The 23,913-nt window shown below is 35.1% G+C and overlaps 1 protein-coding gene across 1 annotated transcript in view; it reads right to left on the bottom strand.

The window, feature by feature from the left end:
- Window positions 1-212: 212 nt before the first annotated feature.
- The window catches only part of PTDSS2 (phosphatidylserine synthase 2), a 39,142-nt gene continuing 15,441 nt past the window's right edge, over window positions 213-23,913 (bottom strand). Inside the window, exons 3-13 of the mRNA XM_058159175.1 lie at window positions 23,195-23,277; window positions 21,195-21,262; window positions 16,191-16,334; window positions 15,715-15,776; window positions 15,441-15,594; window positions 10,311-10,424; window positions 8,862-8,980; window positions 8,300-8,414; window positions 6,691-6,836; window positions 3,242-3,427; window positions 213-2,205 (exon numbers count right to left, since the gene is read on the bottom strand). Of these exons, the coding sequence (XP_058015158.1) occupies window positions 2,061-2,205; window positions 3,242-3,427; window positions 6,691-6,836; window positions 8,300-8,414; window positions 8,862-8,980; window positions 10,311-10,424; window positions 15,441-15,594; window positions 15,715-15,776; window positions 16,191-16,334; window positions 21,195-21,262; window positions 23,195-23,277 (1,336 nt within the window). The 3' untranslated portion in view covers window positions 213-2,060. The remainder of the gene's footprint in view (window positions 2,206-3,241; window positions 3,428-6,690; window positions 6,837-8,299; window positions 8,415-8,861; window positions 8,981-10,310; window positions 10,425-15,440; window positions 15,595-15,714; window positions 15,777-16,190; window positions 16,335-21,194; window positions 21,263-23,194; window positions 23,278-23,913) is intronic.

The following is a 23,913-nucleotide window of genomic DNA, read 5'->3' as shown; positions in this document are numbered from 1 at the left end:
GCTTAAAAGTGTTTTGGTGTTAAACCGGAAATAAGACAGGTTGAGATTCTAAAAGAAAACTGGGACATTTAAAAAACAAATACAATGTATGATGGTGAGGTAGAAGAAAAAAACAATGCAAATTTGACTTGATGGTTATGTGTGTATAAAACTATCCACATGGGACGTAAGAACCACTTCCTTTCCCAAATAAAGTTTGTAACTCAGAAGCATACCAGCAAATACTCTTTTATTACATTTGTTCAATTTGCCATACTATAATTTTAAGACTGTTTCATGAACATAAAGATCAGTATGAAAGTAATGGTTTGAGAGTAAGTCAACTTCAATTTTGAAAACAAAAGTAGCATTTTTCACATACTTCAGTTTTTACACAATTACTTCCTCAACAAAAAACAAAACAAAATTATTTCAAGTTTTTCCCCATTGCACTTGTTACCACCAGAATTACATGAAAGACTTTACAATACAAAATTACAAAGAGGGGCAGAATCTACTAGTACAAAACAGATAGAGACTATGTAAATCTTAAATTGAAATGTACTAGATATTCAATGAAGAATTTCAACCTGTGGCTTCTGGTGAACTTTTCAACATTCATTTATATGGATTTTTTTTTCTTTTCCTGAAAGCGTCCTTTGTTTAAGAGGAGAATATTAGTGGTATCCTGGAAACAAGGCAAGGACAGTCTTATTTTGCAGTTCAAGTATTATCATAAAAGGGAGCCAAGATCTATGCACTGTGCTTTAAGTAGCGGCACTTTGAGATCGTACAGGGAGAAGAGGCAAGTAAAAATACAGCATTTTAGCTTATATGCATGTCCAAAGAATAAAACATTTCAAAATAAATTCCCCCAAGTCTAATTATTTGAGATTCAATTATAGTGTTAAGATAAAAATCAGTGTTACCTGTAAGTTAAATTGACCTAGCTGTTTTAAAAATATGAAAACAATTCAAGATGTTCATAAAACAAACATTATTTTGAGAGAATGTGACAAGCAAGACAGCTGCTGCTCTTGGTCTAGAGGCTTGAGAGATGATAATATACTTCTATCAGCATTTAGTGGCTGATTATGCTCATACCACTTGCCCATAATCTTCCTGCCTTAATTTCTACAACAGAGATGGGCAACTCCCATCATCCAGCACAGGTAGCCATGCTAGCTGGATTGATGAGAACTATTTGATAATATCTGAAAGGACACTTAGGCCCATCCCTATTCTAGAAGTTTAAAAAAATGATTCTGAACATCCATGTCATATATTTTGGTTTATTCGACAGAGGAGCAACACCCAAACATAGTCCTGGCAAGAACAGTAAGTATCTCATTTGCAGAGGAATAAAACTAAGATTCACTTTGATTCATATGACTAAGACTAGGACACATTTCTACCTGCTTTTGCCTTCATTTTCACTATTTGGCTAATCAGCATCCTTTCTAAAAAGATGCCTTTCCTAAAGAGACAGTCGACAAAGAGGTATTTGAGAGTGTAATGTACTAGCCAGTTGTTCAAAGTAAAGCACCTTTGCTTTGAGATCCAGGCAGCTAAATTCAGGACTTTCAAAGGCTGGCTGCAGTAGCGTACTGTGCAAATTTTGCAGTTTGTTCTCATACTTCAGTTGCATTCCTCTTTTTTGTATTGTTAAATGAATCATAAGAACATAAACATTATCACTATAGCTTAAACTAGTTTCAGCAGAAAACATCAAACTGCTTTTCACAGTGCACCGATTTATTTCATAAAACATGTTCATGATGACCCAAATGGTAACAGTTTTCCAGAATGGGGAGGCAGGCCTTTGTATCGGTTAAAGCCTCCCCAATCCTCCTCTTTGTGAGGTGGCACCCACATTTACCACGCTTGGTTTGAGGTTCCCCTGTGGAAGGAGCACTACTTCTACAGTTAGTTGTAAACACTTTCCTCAAAAGAGATTAAGTGGCATCTTTTCCAAAAGGATTCTCACACATGAGAAAACATTGAAAATTACAAAATGAGGGAGGGTTAAACTTGCAAATCAAGAAAATCAACCCTCTTAGCCCTTCACCGATTACTCAGGATCAAAGTTTTTTCTCTCTTAGTTTATTCTTCAGGTATTCATTTACCAGTACAGATTGTCCATCACCATTGCTTAAATACTTATCCTTTCCAAATTTATGTTCTTGCTTTTGCCTTCTTATCTCTTTATACCGTAAGGTGATGTCACTGAAACAAATAAAAAACAAGAATTGTTTCTTTCACTTAAAAAAAAGACAATAAACCTCTGTAGCTCCTCTCATTTCTCTAAAACAATTGTAAACTAGGTTTTGAGAATATCAAGCACCTCTTAATTCTGTTTAAAAAGTGCTAGATGTTTTAATCAGCCTTCCAAATAAATAAACTGAGATGATCCACTCTCAAACCCATCTACCCCAATTCTTTGGAGACTTAACACAAAGCAGAAATGTCTTGGCAGCACTTCAGATCTGATCTCCAAAAAGTATTTCAGGGCGTGTGGAAAAATGAACGTAGCATCCCTCTGCAATACCTTTAAGCAATTATAACTTTTCCTGAAATCCAGGAAATTGAGCCCAATTAAAGGGTTATGATCCCAAAAATATGTTTATGTGGCACCTTGAAACTGAATCCAAAGCAAGTTATCCTGCAGCCCTCCTTTCTCAGAGATGGGGAGCAGAAGATGGCCTAGCCAGATGGGATACATTCTGCCATAACCTAGGGTGTGCTATGGGATATCTTTTTGTCCCATTTCTCTACTTCAATAAGAAAGAACAAGAAATCTAGATAAGAAATTTCATTTGGGGGATTAGTTCAGTATACAAACTCTTTCTCTCCTCTTCCTTGGATCTAGAGTCGCCCTATTGATGAGATGGGTGGGATATACATTAAAACAAACAAACAAACGAACAAATAAATAATCTAATGGGAACAGATAGTGTGCTTCTTTCAGAATTAAAGGGCAATTAAGTGTTATAATTAAGGCTTTATTGAAGATCTTTAATTGAAGGGTTACCTGAAAATCAACAAGAAAGTCAATTTCTATTAGTGAGTCTCCCAACTCTGAAAATATCTTGAAAATATGGATGTTTGTTCATGTGTTTAATAATTTTTATCATACCGTAGTATTTTAAAATTCCCATACAAACAACCTAAAGATTACAAGCCTAGCTAGACAGTCAAGAATCAAATTTTGCTTACTGAATTACAAGCCTAGCTAGACAGTCAAGAATCAAGTTTTGCTTACTGAATGAAAAAGCGCCAAACTGTCCACGCAAGCACAAGCATCATTCCAAGGATCCAACATTGAGTAATGTAGAAAGGGAGTGACAGTGTTAAAGTGTATGGATCATATTTTACCACTATAAGGAACTCTGTAGCTGTGATAGCAGCAACCAGCCAAGCTTGCTGACCCAACTTCTTATGGAATTTCCTGCAATAAAACAAAAGTAGCATATATATACAAGACATATCTGTACCCAAAGTATTATTCACAAGGCAAATCCAAAAAATGCATTATCTTAAAAATGTGCTGATTAAATTGAATTACTCCAGTTAATATCAATTTCATTCAGTAATATTATAAAAATATTATCTTGAAATGCTTCTCTATACTATACCCAGGAAGCATAGCTTCAGACGCACATGCTTTTCAGACACTCTCATGTGCCCCAAAATCAGAGGCTGAAATAGGTGATCTTTGAGAAGAGTCTATATCCTAGTAAAAGATTTGATGGAATGGATTACAGTCCACAAAACATTACCCCATAAATAACAGTAAATGTCTATCATACAAATATTGATCAGCATGGTAACCAAAATTTCCACATTGATAAAACTACATTTCATATACATATGGTATATTAACCAACCTTGTTCTAATGGTTTATTTACAATGGACATTTCATTCCCCAAAGCATTCCAAAACAACAAGCAAACAACAAGCTGATCTGTTACTTGAGCAAGATGTCTGGACAGCTGTTATGGCTTCCCCTACAACAACTCTCTCCAACCTTTGCAGCTTGGCAGCCTGGCAGGGGGAGGGAGAGGAGATGAATCCCTGTGAGTGACAGGGATGTGTGTGTGTGAGCACATGCAGTTCCAACTGCCGAAGCAGCAGGTGTGCACACTGCTCACACAAGGAAGGAAGGAAGGAAGGAAGGAAGGAAGGAAGGAAGGAAGGAAGGAAGGAAGGAAGGAAGGAAGGACAGGTGGGTGGCGATTTAACAACAGACAGATTCCACGATGCTCTTTCTTGAACAATCTGTTAGACAATGGTACCTAAGCAGTTATCGTTAATTGGTTCCCAGAAGTGCAATGAATACCAAACGATCTGTATGATAAAAAATAATGTAGCGTGTCACAAAGGAGCCGACACTGAGAAGTTTGAGATTGTGCATTGAATACCAAACAAATAATGAGTACTGGGACAAAATTTTCATGTCAAAATGAGTTGAATACCAAATTTGATGAGTTCCAAAGCTGTTTAGTATAAAGGTACCACTGTATTCACTGTGGTGCAATATTATTACATTAATACTTTAGCTTTTTAATAAAGAAGAGAAAGTATAGCAATTTCACATAGTTAATTATAAATAATGAATTTAGGCAGATCATTTTGCTATACCTACAATGCAGGTTTATATGGGCGGATTCTGACATCCCTAACAAACTTTTCAGTGCCTGCTTTTAAATCTAGTACCTAGTAGTTTCCCTACACCGTATCTAGTTTCTGCTGTTTTAAACCAACACCCAGGAAAAATCTACATGAGGGAATGCTGGAAACAATAACAACTGCTACAGCAAGGAATGTTAATCCTAGAGCTCTTTAATCTATTTCCTAGCACAAAGGATCCTGCTGAACTGGATTGTTACATTTCTCCAAATATGACCTTATATTCTGTATCACCAAACCAAACACAGTAAAATCTCCAGAGTTTATCACCTCCCTACACTGACCATCTCCATAAATTGACCTAATTTTCATAGACTATTATCACTCTTATTCCAGCAGCTATGTTCCACATAGAAAGAAAAGACACAGGCTGTAAAAAGGTATGACTTAATGGCATTCCTTTACAATCCTTCCTTTGCAATCACCAGAGCACAACCAGAATAGGTAAAGCCAAGGCCTTGAGCCCCTTTCTTGTACATTTTATACGTTAAAAAAATGGTTTGAAGGAGAAAAAAAACTTAATACACATTTCCCCTTAAAAACATCTGTACCCCACTTCCAAAATGACCCCTAGCCCATAGCCTTCAATATACCATGCAAAATCTGCATAGCGGTGTATCTGAATATCTGAAAATTTGCAGAGCATTCAATGAGCATTTTAGCATCTGAAAGTAGTCTTTTATTTAAAAGAAGTTACATAAATCTTTGAGCCGCCTAACAGAATGGTGTGCTAGAATAGAAGGGGGTGGGAATCACCATTAATCTTTGAAAATACTCAGAAACAGAAATATGCCTTTATGTATGTTTTATAAAGGGACAATTCTGTAGACAGTTTGCTTTTAACTTCCTCCTACTAGGAAGTGTAGGACTGAGGAGATTCTTATGCTTGTGCAGAAATTGAAACTTTAGTGGAACTGGGAAACACTGACAGTAGTCATTTTCTCTGTAATAAAAGTTAAGAAAGGTAGGAAATGATTACATATGGGATCATTTTTTGGGATCTTTTCCTTTGATCTCCATATCGTCTTGGCAAAGAATGGCAATACAATGAATCAGTAATGAGGGGTTGGTGATAGATGAAGCTTCCCTTTTCCAATGTTATACCATGTGGTTGAACAGAGGGCAAAAGAATAAAAGATTCTTTTTCAACTCTAACACAAGGACCGAAAAATGGACCAGAATACTGAGGAGAGAAGTGAGACCTTTTCTTACTTTGAAGCAGGAAATATATTCCATATCAGTAGGTTCAAAATGAGGGGTCAGGGAACGGTCTGAATGTCATTGCTCAATATCCTGAAATCCAACTAAAGTAACCATTTTTAGCCATTCTTCCTCGCTCTGGGAATCAAAGGCTAACAAGTGATCTCCATAAGGTTTTGGAATCCTGGATACTAAACACAGAAGTTTCTCTGATAGTCAGAGATAAAACAGTATCTCTGCTTTACAGCTGAAAAGTTGTAAACCAGTTTGCTTCATTATCACCAAATTTAAAACAAAATTACAACAAAACGAAAGATAGATCCAATCAGATGGATCTGCGTTCTACTATTTGATAAACAAAATAAACAAATAATAAGCAGGCAGGTGTTTACTTCATGCATTGCTTAATGAGGTCATACTGTTGCAAAATATGAATACTGTAAAGTGCCTTTATAGTGTCAGAAACCAAGATTACAAAAATCTTTATGGTAAATCCAGATTTAACAACATCCCCAGGTCTTAAAATATTGCCTTTAAAACACTCTCCAAAATTTTCCTATGCAAAAACTAATCATAAAGTTCATTCAAGCTGTTGTGCGCTACTATACATTTGAAAATGGCATGCAGCAAAGTAATGTAACAGAGCAGAAATGTTAGTTTGTCAAGCATTATATGTCTGAGCCTGGAAAAAAGATAGTATACTTTTCCTTGAAATAACAGATGGATTCATTCATTATTTTGGTGAATGTTTCTCAACAATTTGCAGGAAACATCTCCAGTTCTAAAAATAAAGCAACTGAGTTTAAAGAGAAATAACTTACGGATCATCCATGAAATCATAGATCTCTCTCATGGCTACTCCTCCCACATTCACATAAAAGACAAGTCGCAGCAGGACCAAGTAGTGTTCTGGAGGCATCCATAGGACAAATTTCAAGTAAAATGTGTTCAACTCTGCCAATAAAAACTGACACATACCATTCAATCACTTAGGAGATTTCCTGTTATTCAAAGCTAAAATATGTCACAATTCTTCCAAGTGTACAAATTTGAATGTATGACATGTCTTGCCAAAGAAATACTATCGAAGTTAATAATTTTAACGGTTTTAAAAAATAAAGCTGTATTTTTAATCATTATCACTTATATTTTCTTGGATGCTGCTATTTCCCTATTCTCATTTATTACATAATGGAAATTTGATAAAATGACCAGGTACTTCAATGTCTAAATGAGATGTGGTTGTCCATGCAGCAATTACTGATGTTCTATATTCAAAATTATGGAAGTGAATTGTTAGAAAAAGCATAATTATTCAGTACGAAGTTACAAACTCAAAACTTCACAGTGATTTTAACCTCCTAATCATACTATTTTAAGATGGCCACTTCTTTCATATAAATTCAAAAGATCAAACTTTTAAACAAATGTATTCAAACAATAAAGTCAGATTATCATCCAAGATGACCAATTTTAACAAATGTAGGGAAAATGTTCTTTACTTCCTTTCTTTTTCCTCAGATAAATGTTTGTATTTGATTAAACAGAGAACACCAAGCACATTCTTGTCTCTAACTACAGAGTCAGAATTACCTTTTCTTCCCTACCAGTTGTCCTTTAAGTTCTACCAATTATGTGGATATGCGAATGAACTGCTTTTGATGGAGAGGGTTTCTCTTTCCTGTGATCTGTATTATCAGGGAATCATTTACTTACAATATAATAAATACTGAAATAAAATGTGTTTCTTGCATGTATACACTCATCCCTTAAACCAGGGGTGAAATGTAAAATTTGTTACTACTGGTTCTGTGGGTGCGGCTTGGTGGTGGGGGGTAATGTGACTGGGTGGGCGTGACCAATTTTTTTTTAATTTTTAAAAGCATTTTTTTACAACCTCTTCAGTTGAAGAAGTTGTAAAAAAATGCTTTTAAAAGCCTCTGATGATCCCAGCTTAGCCGCGCGATCATCAGAGGCTTTTTTTTTTACTTTTAAAAGTTTTTTTTGGCAGAAGAAAAAATGCTTTTAAAAGTTAAAAAAAAAAGCCTCTGATGATTACGCGGCTGGGCATGGGGGCGGGGCAGGGAATTTTGCTACCTGTTCTCCGAACCACCATCGCTACCGGATGGGGCAATCCGGTCCAAACCGGGAGCATTTCACCCCTGCCTTAGCCTATACAATTTATATATTGTTTAGTATTTATATAGCCTTCTAAATTAAATGGGACCATCATGGCATCTTCCTTCCTTCCTTTTCTTTATTTTGTGCTTAGCATGAAAACAGGAGTTCTGGAAGAATACTTGTATTTGTATTATGCCAAACTTAGGGAATCTGTGGGAAAAAGCAATAAATCTTTTTACAGTATTTTGAAAAATAAAAAAACACTATCTGAAATACTTATATTAGTTCACTGAAAGAAATTGCCCTTACAATAAAAATAATACCACACACTGCTAGCCATCTGCGAAGGCTGGATGCTGGCTTCCACTCAAATTTAACCCAACTGTATGGTGTGAATTGAAAGGCAATTCTCTTCATTTTACCTCTGGAAGGGAAATTAAAGATATCTCATGTTAATTTTTAAAAAACTATTAAAAAAATGTGATGAACAAAAACACTGAAAATAGCATAACTAACAAAAATCGAGAAGTAATGCAAAAAATAAAAATAAAAACAAAACAATAAAAAAGGTTTGGAAGTATATAGAAGTATTTTTGTAATTTAAGAAATAAAACAATACTTTACACAACTATGTTTGACGTTTCTACTCAAAATGTCATTTGTATAAATGGTAATAATCCATCATTAAGCTATTACTTAATTTATTTTACAAATATACCATTACATAATATTTATGAAACTTATAATTATTAATTTATCCTAAATTAAAACTATTTAATCTTAATTTAGGATTCACTAGCATAAAAGGTGATAAAAGTTATACGGTTTGCATTTTTCTGCCTCAAATATAAAATTTTGTAACTGAACATACTTATATGTGTGAATATTCCAAAGTCCTTGCCATTTATATGTTTTCAAAGAAAGCCACCCCAATGTCTTCATTCCGCAGTAAATGCCAAGTCCATTGCATAAGATTACATCCATAATCCACTACAAATAATAATAATAATTTAATGATCCATCACAATCTCTGCATATCTTGTGACTATAGCAATAATGGTACTGCAGTTTCTATACATAATATGCATATACCACACATACACACTGCTCTTATAAAATACTAAATAGCACTTTAAAATAGCATTTATATATAACCAATATTTTGGCAAAACAGACAGCTTCTTAGCCCATTAAAATGATTTCATATATAGAATTATCATGTTATCTTCTGAACAGAAAATGATAAAAAGAATTCCATCCTACTCCATTAGTCAGTTTATTATTTTTTATATTAACCAGCTAGGATATATATCCTCAATTTTTAGTTATGAAATGTGGGTTGGTCTCACACTTTTTTCTGAATATTTCTTTTTATCAAAACATATAATCTGTTCTCTCTTTAGACTTGCACATTTCACTTCATCTTTGATTCTTTCCTTGCTGATTTTTGTTCAGTTCAGAATACATCATTTAACAAAAATAAAACTTTTATTTATAAATGTCATTATTATTGTTATATTAACATATATATAATAACTAGCACAAGATCTCCAGCTGGTTTTGTGCCTAAGATGGGACTAGAACCAGTGGTGGGATTCAAGTACTTTAACAACCGGTTCTCTGCCCTAATGATTTCTTTCAACAACCAGTTTGCCAAATTGTTTAGAAAGTTAACAACCGGTTCTCCCGAAGTGCTGCGAACTGGCTGAATCCCACCACTGATTATAACTCACAGTTGCCTTAATCATTACAGTAATCTTGACTTATTATCATTTGTTTAATGATAGTTTGAAGTTAAGACAATGCTCTAAAAAGGTGATTTATGACTGGTCCTTGAAATTACGACCATTGCGTCACCTCTGTGGTCTGGTTATCGTGATTTGCAACTTTCCTAGCTGATTTCCAACAAGCAAAATCAATGGGGGAACCTGGATTCATTTAACAATTGCATGATTTATTTAATGACCAGATAATTGTCTTATCAAGCATGGTGACTAACTTAATCACCATTAAAAAAAAATTGCCAAATTGGTCCTAATTTTGATCTTAAGATGAGGACTATCCAAACTGGCTCTCAGGTTCATGTGTATCTGTATTTAATATAACATTAGAAATAAAAGAAACTGCCAATCATTTTCATGAATCCGAGGATATCAGAGTTCAATGCTAGATGGTCTCTAGAAAGAAGAGTCTATAAAAAATACTCTTGCCAAAGTTATTCATATTTAATTAGTAACTAAACCCTGTGAAATATGTTTTTGAAAAATGAATTTGCATCACTATATGCCAAATAATTTTTAAGAGAGTACTTAATACTTACATGATCCCACCAACATTCACTGAAATTTGGAAGCTGATGTTCTAGACTGTACTCCAGAAACTCAAACATTACACTGATAATCATGCACATCCACCAATCCCGAATCATTAGTGTCTAAGCAAATTATGAAAGAAGAAAATTATTCTGCAGATCAGTCCAAATTTGCATTACCCAATATTGAAGAAAAAATAAGAAAAAAATCTCACTGACATTAACTTGTGAATAGGAGTGGTAAATGCTTGCCACTGTTTTCAAACATTATATATTTGCACTAATTTATGATATTTTAAAATAAACATCAACATTCATTCTCATGTGCAATGAAACGTATCATTTAATAAATTTACTAAGCAATTTCCTTGGTAATGTTTCTGGAAGGCTACTTTCCCTAATTATTTGCATTTTTACTATGCATGGTTTTGATTGCAAAATCCAAAGGATAGTAGTATTTGGATTCATGTATTAAGTAAAGGAGCATAAATTAAGAAAACTGTTATTAAAATGTGAATCATTTTCCTCCAGTTTTGTTTATAATGTATTGTATACCAGTAGTCCTTTGAAGATGACAAATTCTAGACATTAGGAACAAAGGCTCTCAAAAACATCCGCAGCACAAAATTGAGTTTCCTTTCAGGCAGGAACTTAGAGTTACTCTTTAAATTCCAAGTATGACTCTGGACACAGTCCTATGAGAAGAAACTTGGTTTCTGTTTTTCTATTTTGAATAAAAAGGAAAATAAAATTCTACCAGTACCCTTTCATATATCATAAAACAAAAAGTGGATGAAGCATGAGGCTTGACTTTCTGCCTAATTGGAAGTGATTGCTCTCAATAAATATTATGAAGTGCTGAGAAACGTAATTGATGCTTTCTGCTACACAAACACAAGATAGCTACTGCACGGGTGATTATTATAAAAATGAAGTTATTTTGTCATGTGTTGTTGACGCCTACAGCTGAATTATAGTGCATTACTTTGTAGCAGAACACAAACTTGAACCATCTTATCTGCTCACCAATGAATAGTTGGTTCTGGTTCCATCCTGATTCACTCTATATAGTGTATATTTTTCTGAATTGTCTGAATCTTCCATCTCTAGCTGAATAAATTTTTGTCAATGAATACTTTCTACTTGGATTGCATTTTTCACTAAGCATTTAAAATAACACAGTAATGTTCTTCTAGAGTGTTTAAAAAAACATAAAATGAATATTCTTAATGATTTAGGTAGCAGTGCAAATTTTCCGAAGAGCTGACTATTATACCAGTCCAATAAAATAGTACGTTACAACAGTACAATAAAGATAGTATTTCTAATATCAAAAGCAATTTAATAATGATGGAATTGGAATAATGAGGATGTAATATAAAGTTTCCCATATTCTGATAAATGATATTCTAGGTGAAGGAATGCTGTTTGATAGTGGGATGTCAATCTAACATCCCAATAAGAACACATGCATCACTTTTCATAAATACAGAATTATGCAAGCATTCAAATCAATGACCTGTGGATATCTGTACACAAATCATATGCATGTTGAACGTAACATAGCCTTTGATCCTTATTCATGCAGAGTTACTAAACAAGAACTTTCCAGAATTATGCTGAAATCAAATACTTAAGATATAATTTCTGATGGTCAATTATTGACAGATAAAATATAGGGCAATAGGAATATGTAAATTTTTACTGCAGAATGCACACTACAATGTAGTACTTTCAAATAGTAGCATAAAATGTTAGCTTAAAAGTAGAAAAATGTGTTCTTATGCCAATATTCTCAAACTAACATTCCAAATACATTTTCCAGCTTCACGAAATGCCTGAAATTATTAGCTAACTAAAAGTGAAAAAAGTTTGCTTCAAGTTTCTATCAAAATGATGTATTTCAACTACATTCTAAAAAATCAATGGGAAGGATTACGACTTTAAAATTGGCCTCAAGTAATATCAATTCCAATTGTAAAGCAGAACAAAGGTTACTTTCTCAGTATTTATTGTATGTGTAAACACTATTTTTTAAAAATTAAGGCAGTGAAAGGAGCTATAGTGTTTTTAAAATTCATCTCTGTAGGACTGTACTGAATTGAACTGGCAGCTGAAGATACATACAGGTAGTCCTCAAATTATGAGCACAATTGAGCCCAAATTTTATGTTGCTATACAAGATAGTTAAGTGAGTTTTGTCCCATTTTACAACCTTTCTTGTCACAGCTGTTAAGTGTATCATGGCAGTTGTTAAGTGAATCATTTGGTCATTAAGCGAATCTGGCTTTTCCCATTAACTTTGCTTGTTGGAAGCTGGTTCTGAAGGTCACAAAAGGTGATTACATGACCCCAGAACAGTGGAACTGTCATAAATATAGCTGCCAAGAGCCCAATTTTTGATCATGTGACCATAGAGATGCTGCAATGGTAGTTAAGTGTGAAAAACAGCCATAAGTCACTTTTTCAGTGCCATTGTAACTTCAAAGAATCACTAAATGAATCGTCGTAAGTTGAGAACTACTTGTATACCTGAACTGGTTTTTCTGTCAGCTTACACCATCACTATATAGAGGAGGTCAGGTCTGCTGTTACGATAGCAAAAAGCAACTAGGGTAGCCTTCATAGATGCATTACAGTTATAGTCAATGTTGACTAGAAGTTTTAAGCCTAAAATAAATTGGAGTAATTATGAAGAGAAAGGTTGTTTCGTAGCTATGAAAACATAACCGACAATTTCTTAGCAGTAATTACAAAGCAGGAATGCTTCGTTTCTCTGTTCAATATACTTTGGAAATTAAGAGGGAAATAGTGACACATTTATGTGTCCATTAGTTTAATTTTAACATAGCTAGCTGTTTTAAGTCTTATATTAAAATAGCTTAATACTTTAATTGATTAAGATTTAAAAATATCTTTAAATCTTTAATTGATTAAGATTTAAAGAGAATTTTACTGTCAAAAATTTATTTAAAAAATAATTTAGATGACCAGTGATAATAATAAAGAATAAGAAACACTTGTAGTACTGACAAGGAATGAGACATCAGAACAGGGCTGAAATCTAAAAATTTTCCCTACTGGTTCTGTGGGTGTGGCTTAATTGGTGGGCGTGGCTTGGTGGTCAGATGGCTTGGTGGGCGTGGCCAATAACAATAAATAATAAAAATAATAAACGAAGTATAAAAAAACAATAAGAGGTACCAAAAACCAACTTTCACACTTTACACAAATACAACACAACACAACTGATTCACACACAATGTAAAAGCAGCTGCACTTCACACTTCACAGCCACAAAAAGCTCAAAAACCAATTTTCACACTTTACACACAGTAAACTAACACACACACACACACACACAATATGCCACATACAGCTTTCTGAGATTTTGTGTGTTTGTGTAGTTAGAATGAAATACTACAGAAACACACCAAATCTCAGAGAGCTGCACAAATATTTTATTTTATTGTGGACTTCAAATCCCAGAGTTCCTCAGCCAGCAAAGACAGCGAGTTGATCACCGAGGAAATAGATTAGCTGAGCGATTGATTCTGTCTGGCTGAAACTGAAACTGCTTTCGGGCTGTGGCCATGCATTCATCAGTAATCAGGTAAGTGCCTTAGAATCTCTACTTTTTATTTATTTTATTTATTTATTTATTTGATTTTTATACCGCCCTTCTCCCGAAGGACTCAGGGCGGTGTACAGGCAAAAATAAAACAATACAATATACAGGTTAAAATATTTAAAAAACTTATTTAAATTAGCCTGAGATTTAAAATTTCCATACTAAAAAACCCCATTTAAAATTAATAAAATTTCCCCTTAAAAACTAATTTAAGCCAGTATCCTGCAATTCAAGTAGATTATACAAATTACGGTTACTTTCTATGTAATAAAAGGAATTAACATACATGATGACAATGACTACTGAAGCATATATTTTTCATATGCAACATGAAACATCTTCACAATGTTTTCAAAATATTTGTTAAATGGTTAAAAAAACAATGTTTACATCTCACATCTAATGTATAATGTAAATTTTTCTAACAAAAAGATTAATGCTCTTCTTTTTTCAATTTCTATAAGCTATCTGGAAGATGAAAAATGCGTGCTTATCTTAGATAATACAATATCTGATCATGTAATGTTCCTGAGATGTTTTTGTGTATACCTCATCCCAGCAAAACCTCAGGCAAACATGATTATCTTAATCATGTTTAATCATTAATCACTTTCAAAAAATGCACTTTTGTACCTTTGAGCCACAAGTCTAAAAATACAGCATGAGTCGCAATCTGTTCTTTAGATCTGAGGCGTCAATGTTTTGGATCAGCTTTTTACTCCATAAAAAGGAAATACTTTACTGAAATATTATGTAATTCAAAAGTCTGGGAGTACTGTATTTTTTGGACTATAAGACGCACCCTAATTTTTTTTGGGGGGGGGGGAGACAAGAAAAAAAGAATTCTGCTTCTGCCAACCAGCATCAGGATGAGCAGCATCCTCACTTCCACTAGGATTTTGATAACAAGTAACACAGATCTTTTTATCAGTTTAAAACAAATCCTATCACTCTATGCCCATTTAACTGGAGGGGGTGGGATGGGGTGGGGTGGGGTAAGATTTTCATGGGGGCAGAAGAGGGAATTGGCACCGAAGGCTCCACTCTCGAGATGCCCTTGTCTTCCTACTTATAGCCTGGCTTTCTTGCAACAAGGCCCGATAGAGACGCACCACTTCAGTCCTCCTGGACACTGCCATCTCATAAACACAGTGCTGGGCTTCCCAGCATACCCCTGCGCCTTTGCTGCCCCAGTCAGAATCTGATTCCGGAAGTGAACTGGGGAAGTGCAGAGGTTGGTTGGTAAAGCGGGCACTGTGCAGGGGGCGTATGGCAAGGCACTGCCACCCAAAAACACTATTGCCACGATCTCTGCTGCCTGGAGATCTCCGCTGCCTCCCCGATTCCAAAAACGGGGCATGCGGAAGCAATAAAAGAGCATCACGTTTTCAGGCGCTGCGCAGGAGGTGTAAGGCAAGGCACCGCCACCTGAAAACACCGTTGCCGCGATCTCTGTTGCCTCCCCAATTCCAAAAACGGGGCGTGCAGAGGCAAAAAAAGACCATCACGTTTTCTGGCGGTTCCAGGAAGCAGAGTTTGCCAAAAATGAGCATCGCATTTTCAGTCGCTGCACACTGGCAGGTGGGCGGCGGAAGCGTTTTGGGTGCTGCTTGGAACCGGCTGAAAACCACCATTATCGCATTTTCATGAGGGTGCATGGCTCTGCGAATTGCATCAGAGAATTAGGGAGGAAAATGCCAGAAAACACAATCCATGGAGATGATGCTCTTGTGAAGCGGGCACTTCTGTGCGAGAGGCAAGGTGGCTCGCTGCCTGGCCTACCCGTTCTCCAGACGACCCAGGTGGAGGGCGGTTGGCTTCTGCTCCTGGCCCAGGAAAGTGATCTGGCCAGGAGGAAAGAAAAAGTGAGTCTGCGGAAAAGGAGGATGGCGTGAGGCTCTGCAAATTGCATCGGGGAGGAAAACACCGGGAAACACGATGCATGGAGGCGATGCTCTTTTTCCTCCCTGATGCAATTTGCAGAACTGTGCGCCCTCCTCCTCCTTTTCCGCAGTCACTAAACAAGGACTATCTGCAGTCTGTTTTCCAAGTTAAAATTTGTTTTTAAAGAAATGAAGCCTGAAATTCTCAGAAAGATTCATTGGAAGTCATCTGTGGAATTGCTGAAGACTAACTTTTAGTTATGAAACAACTGATGTTGGATTAGGCAACAATTATTACGCATCCATGGTAATCAAAGAAGAACAAAATCCTAGGACATAAATATATTATTAAATGAATAGAATCGCTCCATTTTAGCATCTTACCCAAATATTGTGAAAGGCATCTGTTCCATTATTGGGGTCATATATAAGGCAATTTCCACCATAGTCTCTTTCTGGCAAAGGGACTCCTAAATTAGGATCAATAAATTTCATAAACTGTCTTCCATCATGTACAGTCTGCAAAATTAAATACATGTTCAAGAACATCAACATTTCTTTTAAAAAGTCGTATTTGTTAAATTGGCAATGCAAAAAGAATATACATATATAATGGCTACCCCCAAAATATACATATATATTGATTACCCAGACCCTAAAAAGAACTGAAAAAAGAAATTTAGCTATCTAGAAAAAAAACATATACAACATTCCAAGTTTGGAACAGCCATATTTTGTGTGGAACTAGGAACAAGATATCACCATTCTGGATTCTTGTCTTTGGCTTATTTCATTCGATTCTTTCAAACTACCCCATACTCCTGCAAATCGCTTGTTTAAAAAAATGCAGTTACAAAGAATTCAAGACTGAATTAGCTAATAAAACAACACATATTGGTTCAATCTCTGCTGATAGGGCTAGGGGTATCTGAGAACAGAAGGAGACTATAGCTGAGGGAACAATCAAATACCTAAATATGTAAAAAAAAGTGCTGCCTGTCAAATAATTACAGTGCATTCAGAAAGTATTCTTCACTTTTGTCAATTTTGTTACGTTGCAGTCAGATTCTACAGTGGCTGAAATTCATTTTTTCTCATTAATCTTCACTCAGTGCTTCCTAATGACAAAGTAAAACAGCATTTTAGAAATGTCTGTAATTTATCAAAAAGAAAAAACTGAAATATCACATTGGCATAAATATTCAGATCTTTCACTCCTTTGAATTGAATTGCACCTTTGGCAGCAATTACAGCCTCGAGTTTTTGGTGTATGACACAAGCTTTGCACACCTGGATTGGGGGATTTTCTGCCATTCTTCCTTGCAAATCCTCTCAAGCTCAAATCAGATTGGATGGTGACCATCGGTGGACAGCCATTTTCAGGTCCCTCCAGAGATGTTCAATAGGGTTCAAGTCAGGGCTCTGGCAGGCCACTCTAGGACACTTACAGAGCTGTCCCTAAGTGACTCCTGCATTGTCTTGGCTGTGTGCTTACAATTGTTGTCATGTTGGAAAGTGAAGCTTCAGCCCAGTCCAACTGGAACAGGTTTTCATTAAGGATATCCCTGTACTTTGTTCCATTCAGCTTTCCATCAACCCTGACCAGTTTCCCAGTCCCTGTTGTTGAAAAATACCCCACAGCATGTTGCTGCCACCATGCTTCACTGTTGGGATGGTATTGGGCAGGTGATGAGTGGTGGCTGGCATAAGGTTTAGAATTGAGGCTAAACAGTTTGATCTTGGTTTTATCAGACCAGAGAATCTTGTTCCACACTGTCTGAGAATCCTTCAGGTGCTTTTTTGTAAACTCCAAGTGAGCTTTCGTGTTTTTTGCACTGAGGAGAGGCTTCTGTCTGGTCATTCTGACATAAAGCCCAGATTGATAGAGGGATGCAGTGATAGTTGTCCTTTTGGAACTCTGTCCCATCTCCAACACAGGATCTCTGGAACTCAGTCAGAGTGACCATCAGGTTCTTAGTCAACTCTCTGACTAAGGCCATTCTCCCCCGATTGCTCAGTTTGATCAGGCAACCAGCTCTTGGTTATGCCAAACTTCTTCCATTTGAGAATTATGGAGGACCCTGTGCTCTTAGGAATCTTCAATGCACCAGAAATTTTATTTTAGCCTTTCCTTGATCTGTGCCTTGCAATTATCCCGTCTCTGAGCTCTGCAGGCAATTTCTTTGACCTCGTGGCTTTTGCTCTGCTACAGTATGCATTGGCAGCTGTGAGACCTTCTATAGAGAGGTGTGTGCCTTTCCAAATCATGATCAATTTAATTTACCACAAGTTGACTCCAATCAAGGTGTAGAAACATGTCAGCAACTATCAAGAGAACTGGGAGGCACCTGAGCTAAATTTCAAGTGTTGTTGCAAAGGGTCTTAATACTTATACCAATATGATATTTCAATTTTTTCTTTTTAATAAATTTACAGACATTTCTAAAATTCTGTTTTCACTTTTGTCATTATGAGGTCTGATGAGGTCTAATGAGAAAAAAAATGAATTTCAACAACTGTAGAATCAGGCTGCAGCATAACAAAATTGATAAAAGTGAAGGGGGTTCTGAATACTTTCTGAATGCACTGTAAGTATGTTTTACACTCTTTGTTATGAGATATTTTATCTCATTTTCAGGCATTTCTCAAATTATACTATGCATAGTAACAAATGCAACCAGTATTCTTTTATGGGTTGAGCTTGGCAAGTAGATTGCCAAATGAGGGTAGTAGCACTGATATGTTACCTAGTTTGGATAATGAAACATCTGCAAGAAAAACATAAAAGCTCAGAAAACACCAAGGACCTCTCATGTCAAACCTGAGCTACAAATAGTATTTATTAGACTGCCAAATATATGAGTGTACTTCACATAAGCATTAGGAAAAAAATATAACTTAATAGTTGGAGAAGTGCATTTTTTGGAACTTTTCTGTGGACTATTGTTGTTCCTTCTTTGTTGGGAAATGCTTTTTGGCTCTGGCACTTGTTGCAGAAAGTATGCTTAATTGTTGTTGTTTTTTCCCTTTAGCTGAAAAGGTATTTGTAAAAACTAAAAAAGCATTATTTATTTTATTTAAACGAATCAGTCCTAGAGGAGATCAACCCTGACTGCTCTTTAAAAGGCCAGATCCTGAAGATGAAACTCAAATACTTTGGCCACCTAATGAGAAGGAAGGACTCAGCCTACCGTTCCCTGTCCTATTGTTCCTCTTCATTATATCCAATTAATATAGTTATTACATGCTTATGCTCATATATATGCTTATATATTATATAGTTATTTCATGTTAATGCTTATATATACTGTTATGACAAAAATAAATAAATAAATAAAAGTAAAGAAGAGCCTAATGTTGGGAAAGATTGAGGGCAAAAGAAGGGGACGACAGAGAATGAGGTGGCTGGATGGAGTTACTGAAGCAGTCGGTGTGAACATAAATGGACTCTTAGGGGATGCTAGAAGACAGGAAGGCCTGGAGGAACGTTGTCCATGGGGTCGTGATGGGTCAGACACGACTTCGCAACTAACAACAACAATTTTATTTAAGATCAATGTAAAATGGTCTTTGCTTTGGATGTCAAGTAGCATTCGTCATGAACTACATGAATACAATCGACTTTTGCAATTGTGTGATGAATTCTGGGATGAAGAAAGTAAGAAAATAAGATGATTCTGTTATTCTTTATGAAGGAACATTTAAAATGTTTCAAATTTTATTCTTCTGGACCAAAGATCATCCAGAACATACTATATTCCATGTTCTAAAGGGCCATTCTAAATATTTCATTTCAAACATTTTTCTGTTTCATGCATACCTTTAATGCCCATAAATATTTTTTTAATCGAAGTTTTTTGTAACAATCAGTTTTCTACAGATTATGGCCATCTCTAAGAAAATATGCCTTTTGCTTTTCCAAACTTTCCAAGAATAATTGTTTCATTAAAAATTAATATTAGCTGTATCATAATTAAAATGACCCCCCCATCTTGACTGGGGTTTGGTATTCATATGACAAACTAATTTGATCCATGACTCAGTTAAAAAGTTATATGAAGGTTACCATTGCTTTTGCTTGAAAAAGAGAGGGAAACTACTGCCTACTGCGACCGAATACCTCCCACCGTCCCGTGCGCTCTCACAGAGAGGGTCTCCTCAGGGTGCCGTCAGCGAGGCAATGTCGTCTGGCGACGCCCAGGGGAAGGGCCTTCTCTGTGGGGGCTCCCACCCTCTGGAACGATCTACCCCCCGGACTTCGTCAGCTTTCGGACCTTCGGACCTTCCGCCGCGGGCTTAAAACATACTTATTTAATTGTGCAGAACTGAGCTAGATTTTAAATTTTGGGTTTTAAATTGGGTTTTATTTCTATTTTTAATTGGACGGGCTTTAGAATAAGTTTTTTAAATGTTTTATATTGTATTTATATTCTATTTATCTGTTTTTAGTGCCTGTAAACCGCCCTGAGTCCCTTGGGAGATAGGGCGGTATATAAATACGATTAAATAAATAAATAAATAATAATAAATAAATAAACTAGCAGTTATCCATTTGAGATTGATCTAATTTCTTTCTTCTGAGGATGAACTGAAACCAGGAAAAAGGGCTAAAAATTTTCAGCAGAACAACTATCCTGTTAGCTAAAAGGTTTGTCCCAGTATGGAAAACAAACCATCTTAAACTTTTCAAAGAAAGATATAAGTTAGAAGTGCTGCTTGAATGTTTACATACATGTCTAAAACAAATGAGTTAAAAGGAAATTTTGATTCTTGCATTGTAAAGAGGAAGGGCCATTTTTCTGTAGAAGGTCCAGATTAAATCAATGGAATCTTCACTCACAGAAAGTTCAGTAGATATGATGAGAAATACTTCAATTCAAGATCCTGCAGAGTTACTGCCAAACAGATTAAATCAAACCCACTGCTGAAAATTCTGGGAGTTGAAATGTGCAGGATGCTCAGGTTGGGGAAAGATGCATTAGATAATGTACTGTATATAATATACTGTATATAATATACTAGAAAGCCAGTTTGGTGTAATGGTGAAGGTGCTGGCCTCAAAATCAGGAGATTGCTAAGGCAGTTCTAAGTCTGCCTTAGATATGAAAGCGGGCTGGGTGACTTTGGGGCCAGTCACTCTGTCACAGGTATGTTGTGGAGAAAAGAGTATTAGGTATGTTTACTTGAGTTAACCAAAATATATTAACAGGGGGAGGGGTATTATAATAATAATAGTCAGAGGGACTTTTGAAATGATGTCACTTATGCATTTGTATGCAATATGCTTTTATGATGCTGATGATTTCAGATGCTGATGATTACGATCTCTACTTTTTATCTCTAAGATTTTCTTTAAAATACAAACTTTAAATTCCTTACCTGAAAAAGTATGAAGATGAGAAAAAGCTCATAGACAACACTGACGCATAGCCAAAACCTCCAGTAAGCTAGTAGAACAAATTAACAAATGTAGATATATTACAGTTGGACATAAGGCTAAACTAGTACATATACTGTAGAATCTTTAGGAATAATAAGAAGCTTTGTTTGTATGGAATTGTATATGCTTTGAAGGAAGTCTACAAAGTTAAAAATAAAAATGCAGAAGGCCCAAATGTCTAACTGGAAAAGGTTCATGAAATCAGTTACAGAGAAAATTCATCCATATTTTGAGGGCTTACAATCCACTCATTCCGAAAAAGAGACTTGGGGCAGCAAAATACTATGGAGTACTTTAATCAATTCTTATGAATTAAATTTTAATGGGCTCCTTCCCTTAGCTTTTTGTTCTACATCCAACTGCAGTTTTATTCCGTATTTTTAAAATTATTAATAAAAATGAAACAAGGTTCAAAGTAGGACAAAACACCCTTGCAACTTGGCTAATGTGTACAGAACATTGCATTCTTACATTACAAATTATATCTTATAAAACAGCTGTGAATTGAAAGTGAAAATAAATCTGACTTCATCTATGTGGCATATCTCACTTATTCAGTTTCATATCAGATCATCATTTCAAAATGGAAAGGTTTAAAATCAAGGAAATTACAGATCAGGGTAAGTGTCAGCAAATAAAAATTCCAAGAATTAATAAAAGGGCATTCTGAAAATACCAGAAATTAAACAAGCAGCACCTTGTGCTGCTTATTCTTATTCTATTTTGCTATCAAGAAAACACATCTTATTTAGTCAGGTAAGATTGATTTGTTGGTCATATTGATCAAAATAAAGAAAGGCTGAACCAAACTAAAAGAAAGTAGCCCCAGAATTACTTAGAATATTTTCTCAAAATTATTCACACTGATAAATTAGAATTTGCAAGTACTTTAAGGAATAGCAGTTTACAGATGTGAGTTTCAGAAGTTCCATTCAAAATAATAATAGTTGAAATATGTATTTATTATTTTAATTACTACATCTGTTATTTCATGAATAGATTACTGGCACAGACGACTGTAAAGGAAAAATGTACTTTATAGTATCTAAGCATTATTTTAAAAAACCCTACTTCCTTATTGCCATTAAAATTAATTCTAATTAGACATGTTGCATTTTTAAAATTGTTTCGATTTTATACCTTCCATTATGAAGATGTTCCTAATGCTATTTAGCTACAGAGAAATACGTATATAAAAGTTTTTTGAAATATGAACACTTCTATTAGAATGGCTATGTGTATTTTTAAAATGATCATGGCTTTGATTGTTTCACCAGGACACATGCTTATTGAAATATCCTTCCCTGACAAGAATAGTAATGCTTGTGGTATAGTGGGGGAAAAACTCCTCCAAAAACTGGTTGGACCACTTCAACGTGGGAAAGCTGACAAGCAATGAACTAGAGACTTCACACCCCTAGAAGTACTTACAAGTGTTCATATGAACTACTCATGAAACATACAGTATATCTTCTATTAGCAATTTCATGACAAACTCACCAAACTCAGGTCATTTTTACAACATTCATTACAGTGTCCAGCACTCATTTATTTGCAATAACCATTTCCTCATGTATCATCTATTCTATTATTTTCATTAAGAATGGTAAGGAGAAGCTTTCATATACATATGGGTAATGTATAATATTAGATAAAGCTCTAAATTTTTTGATAACAAGATTTTTATCTTAAATGTTACTTATATATTCTTTTAAATATGTTGTAAAACTAAGCAGGAAATTGGAAAATTTACATAATGTTAAGCACACAGAATATATACAAATAAATACATGGTTAGTATGGACAGTGATCAGATTAGGACTTTCAAAATGCTATGACAGATTTTGTTAAGGAAATCTTGATAGATAGTATTAAAAATGACAATTTTCAAATTTTACATTTATCAGTCTATTTTAATGCTATGAGCTATTTGGATTACCTGGATGGGGTCTTGAAAATGGACCATCTTTTGCTTGAGTGACTCCAAAACACAAAAAAACTAAAATGCTGGCTACAATACCTCTGGAAAATATTAAGAACAAAACAGCCCTCAGTATATTGTAACAATAACTTGCTTACAGTCAATTTAACATATTGACTGTTCATGTAATATAAAATTAGGAGATACGACTATTAATTTTATCTTGGCTAGTGATTGGACTAAAATGGATGTTTTACCCATGAGGCTTGGCTACTTAAATGAACCTTGACAAAAATCAGTTGGACTGGACTAATTGCTATCTGGACTAATTAGCCTCACTGGACTAATTGCTATCATATAGGTATTTCTGGTATCAATGAAATTTAAATGAACTATAGAGATTCTTAAATAATGAGTTATGGACATATCATAGATTATAAAACCATTTAAACCTCTTTTCCAGTGACATTAAGTCTCACAAATAGATATCTTGCTATTTTGGAATTACTTTAAATATTGGAGGGGCCTCTCTTGGTTTCCCTTTAATATATGGTATGGCCATCTGTCTTGGTAGATTTATTAAGATTTCCTATGAGGAAGAAGCATACCATGTGAGTCAGGTGCAAACAAAACAGCTAGCTACATCTTATTTATTAAGAATATTACAAAAACATGCAGAGTAAGTTAGTTCTGTTTTTTAAAATAAAATCTTTCAGGTTCTCCAAACAATTACAGTG

Source organism: Ahaetulla prasina, chromosome 1 (assembly GCF_028640845.1).
Source record: "Ahaetulla prasina isolate Xishuangbanna chromosome 1, ASM2864084v1, whole genome shotgun sequence".
NCBI lineage: Eukaryota > Metazoa > Chordata > Lepidosauria > Squamata > Colubridae > Ahaetulla > Ahaetulla prasina.
The sequence above is the reverse complement of the archived record's forward strand: the minus strand, read 5'-3'. Positions and strand labels throughout refer to the sequence as shown.